Below are 3,395 nucleotides of genomic sequence, written 5' to 3'. Positions count from 1 at the left end.
GCTACTATAAGCTTTGCAAAATCATCTAATACCCTGTTGTTTAATGTCATCAGCACAAAACTAATAGATATTGGTTACAAGTTACCATTCACCTTAAAAATGAATTATCTGTAAAATGATAAGAGTTATGCTTGGCAATTGGAATTAACACTGAAATATCCTCAACTGCAAATGAATGACAGATGAGAAGTAATCATAACCACAATAAGGTTCAGAAAAAGAGCTTACATAATCAATTATATAAAGCAAAATAAAGTGAATCCACTAACAAGAATCCTCCCTACCCCCTTTCCCATGAAAAGGCTAAAACTCCCTTAAGGAAATAGAGTTGTACAACTGATAATTACTCGAAAACTAACCTAAGAGATAAATATGAGTTCTTTCAAAGTCATCTATTGGTGTCATTTGAATTCAACTTTAGTTTCTCATTTTCCAAAGCACAATACCTAAGAATTGTATTCCTAGATATGTGTCTTACTTTAGGATTAAGATAAGAATGAAGTTTTCGCAATTTTTCATGTTCAACAATCCGTAAAGGATATGCATGACATAAAACAGCTTTAGCAAACAGTTGACAATAGACTTCTTGATCAAAAGAAGAATCAAATTCCGAATTAGTGCCTTCAGGAGGTCCAGCTCGCTTGGTCTTCTTTGAAGGCACAGTTAGTGCATTCAAACCAGTAGTGTCCGGATCAGAAGCTTGAGAAAAAAAAAATCAATTAGTATATAATTAAGTTAATTAAAATAATTCAGAAGTAGAAAGGAGATGGAGAATTACATGTATGGGAGGTAGGAGTTGAAAGGCATTGAAATTGATATTCATCCATATCTACAAATATAAAAAAAGAAAGCTAAGAATAATTACCCAAATAAAAAATCGAACATAAATTATATTACAAAATTTATTTACAGAATTCACAAAAAAAAACAGAAAATTCAAAAATAAAAAAGCAGAAAATGCATAAAAAAACCATTATATTACTAATAATTTAGCCGTTCAATTTTCATAAAAAAAACCTAGTAAATTGAAATTTTATTAATTACGAAGAACAAAAACAAAAATAAAAGAGGAAACATATACAAACCCAAAAATTGAAAAATCTAATTTTCATTCACGTAAAACGAACCCAAAATTGTAAATTCTAACATAAATTATATATCCACACATGTTCACATATAAATCAGAAATTTCATAAAATTGTAAGCGAAAATGACAAACAAACCATAAAACTAAATAGAACCGATAAATTAAAAAACGCAAATGCAAGAACAAACATAAACGAACCCAAATAATTGAAAAAAACAGAAAAAATTGGAAAACGAAATAAAAAATGAAAGAATAAACATAAACGAACCTGATTAATGTTAGGGTTTTCTAAATGAGGGGGAGGCAAATCAACAACACAAAGAGAGGAAAGAGGATCTGGCAGATCTGGCGTGAGGAGGAAAGAGGGAGCAGAGGAGGGACGACGAGTAGAAGAAAAATGTGGAGGGGGAACACACTTCTTTTATACCTAACAATGCTAGGGTTTCTATATCTAATCTCATCTGTTGATGATTTCAATCCAACGGATGAGATTAGGTCCCATCTTTTTTTTTCCATTTTTATGTTTCAATACACAATTAATGGGTTAGATTTTAATCATTCTCAGATCAATGGCTCTAATTCATTATCCATGATATCATTCTTTAACCAATAGAAAAATAGAATAACCTAACACATGGATTGGTGACCTAGCACATGGATTGATAAACCTTATATAGTTATATTCTTATAATCTTAATTGTTGTCTTGGTTTAGTAACTTACAATCTTTAGTAATTAGTTAATTAATATTTTAATTTATTATAATTGAAAATTTTATTAAATTTATTATTAGTATTACTTAAGTATAACTATCATTTATTAATTAGCATAGTATAACTATGATTATTATTATTATTGTTATTATTATAATTATTATTATTAATATTATTATTATTATTATTATTATTATTATTATTATTATTATTATTATTATTATTATTAGTAGTAGTAGTAGTAGTAGTATGAGTATTAGTATTATTAAATTAAAATTGTGAATTGACTTTCTAAATTTTAATTAGACTCCTTATAGTGTTACTTAATTATACAACTATTAGTCTATTACTCAATTAAGTAATAGTATATGATATTTATTAAGGTGAACTTAAATTTAGTGTTACATTGACTTAGATTATTAGCTAAAATAGTGTATTATTCTTGAATTAGCTTATAATCTATATTGATACGTCCATTAATCTTATCTAGTAACAACTTCTTTCAATTATATAGGAACAAGTTAGTGAGTTATTGAGCTGGTATAAGTCTAAGTGATGAGTAACTGACTAATTGTTAACATATGGTTGTTAACGAGTTACTATCTAGTAATAGTAAGTACTTGTTAACAAAATGTAAGACAATTATGTTACATAATAACATTACAAGTTATCATACATATAGCTTAATGGCGATTAACTGGAATGGAGTATTGTTATCCTTAACAAACTTATCGACTTACATTGACAGTTTAAAAATTGATTTAACTTAAATACTATTAACTTAAATGCAGGAATGGTACTTTCTATGATTCTATCAACTTATCATAAGTCGCTAATTGATGGTATATTCATATATCTCATCCTATGCCAAGTTGCATCAATTAAATTAGTTTATCGAATGACATTAATTAGTCTGTTCATTAATCTCATCTGACAACATCTTATTCTAATTCAATTAGATATTTTTAATTTCAAAATTAGTTGAAATTAAATATAACTAAGTTAAATAGAATATAGTTATGTTTAATCAACTTAATGACTTATATTGATACAGCATCCATCTAATCTAATAACTACATATTAGTTCAATCATATGTTTTATGTTTCAAAATTCATTTCACATAAAGACGATTAACTCATATATCATATTGTACGTTATCTTGAATTAACTTAGCGGCTACCATTGACACATTCATTATGTACAATAACAAATACTTGGATTATTTAAGTAGATGTTTTTTTGTTTCAGATTCCATTATACGTTGGAAGATATAATGATTAACCACTTACATTAACTTGATTTATAAACTAATTCATCATTATCAATAATTATCTTAATCTTTGACCACAACCAATCACCAATTCATCATTGATAGTTACACATTGGAAAACTATAGAATAATGAAGAATTTGAAACTGAAATTCTCAATATCAGCCGAATGTTGAACCTTTAATAAAATAAATTTACATAAATATGGCAACTTCAAAATGCGCTTTCGTAGACAAATATAGATACGTCTCTTGGTGTTATCGTTGTATTCGACAAGTTTAATCTATGTGACAAAAGTCCAATTGAGTTGGAATTTCCTGCAATGA

The 3,395-nt window shown here is 27.0% G+C and overlaps 1 protein-coding gene across 2 annotated transcripts; it reads right to left on the bottom strand.

The window, feature by feature from the left end:
* Positions 1 to 210: 210 nt before the first annotated feature.
* Positions 211 to 1,488, bottom strand: LOC125497976 (uncharacterized). Of its 2 annotated transcripts, XR_007274749.1 has the most exons (3): positions 1,356 to 1,488; positions 779 to 829; positions 211 to 699 (listed from the first exon to the last, which is right to left on the bottom strand). XR_007274749.1 is itself a non-coding variant. In XM_048645715.2 (2 exons), the coding sequence occupies exons 1-2, from the start codon at positions 825 to 827 to the stop codon at positions 389 to 391; spliced, it is 360 nt and encodes a 119-aa protein (XP_048501672.1). In that variant the 5' UTR covers positions 828 to 1,349; the 3' UTR covers positions 211 to 388. The 2 variants fall into 2 exon arrangements, 1 of the variants encoding a protein (XP_048501672.1); XM_048645715.2 differs by lacking the exon at positions 1,356 to 1,488 and having other exon boundaries at positions 779 to 1,349.
* Between the last annotated feature and the right edge of the window lie 1,907 nt (positions 1,489 to 3,395).

The sequence above is a fragment of the Beta vulgaris genome, chromosome 5 (assembly GCF_026745355.1).
Source record: "Beta vulgaris subsp. vulgaris cultivar EL10 chromosome 5, EL10.2, whole genome shotgun sequence".
NCBI lineage: Eukaryota > Viridiplantae > Streptophyta > Magnoliopsida > Caryophyllales > Amaranthaceae > Beta > Beta vulgaris.
The sequence above is the reverse complement of the archived record's forward strand: the minus strand, read 5'-3'. Positions and strand labels throughout refer to the sequence as shown.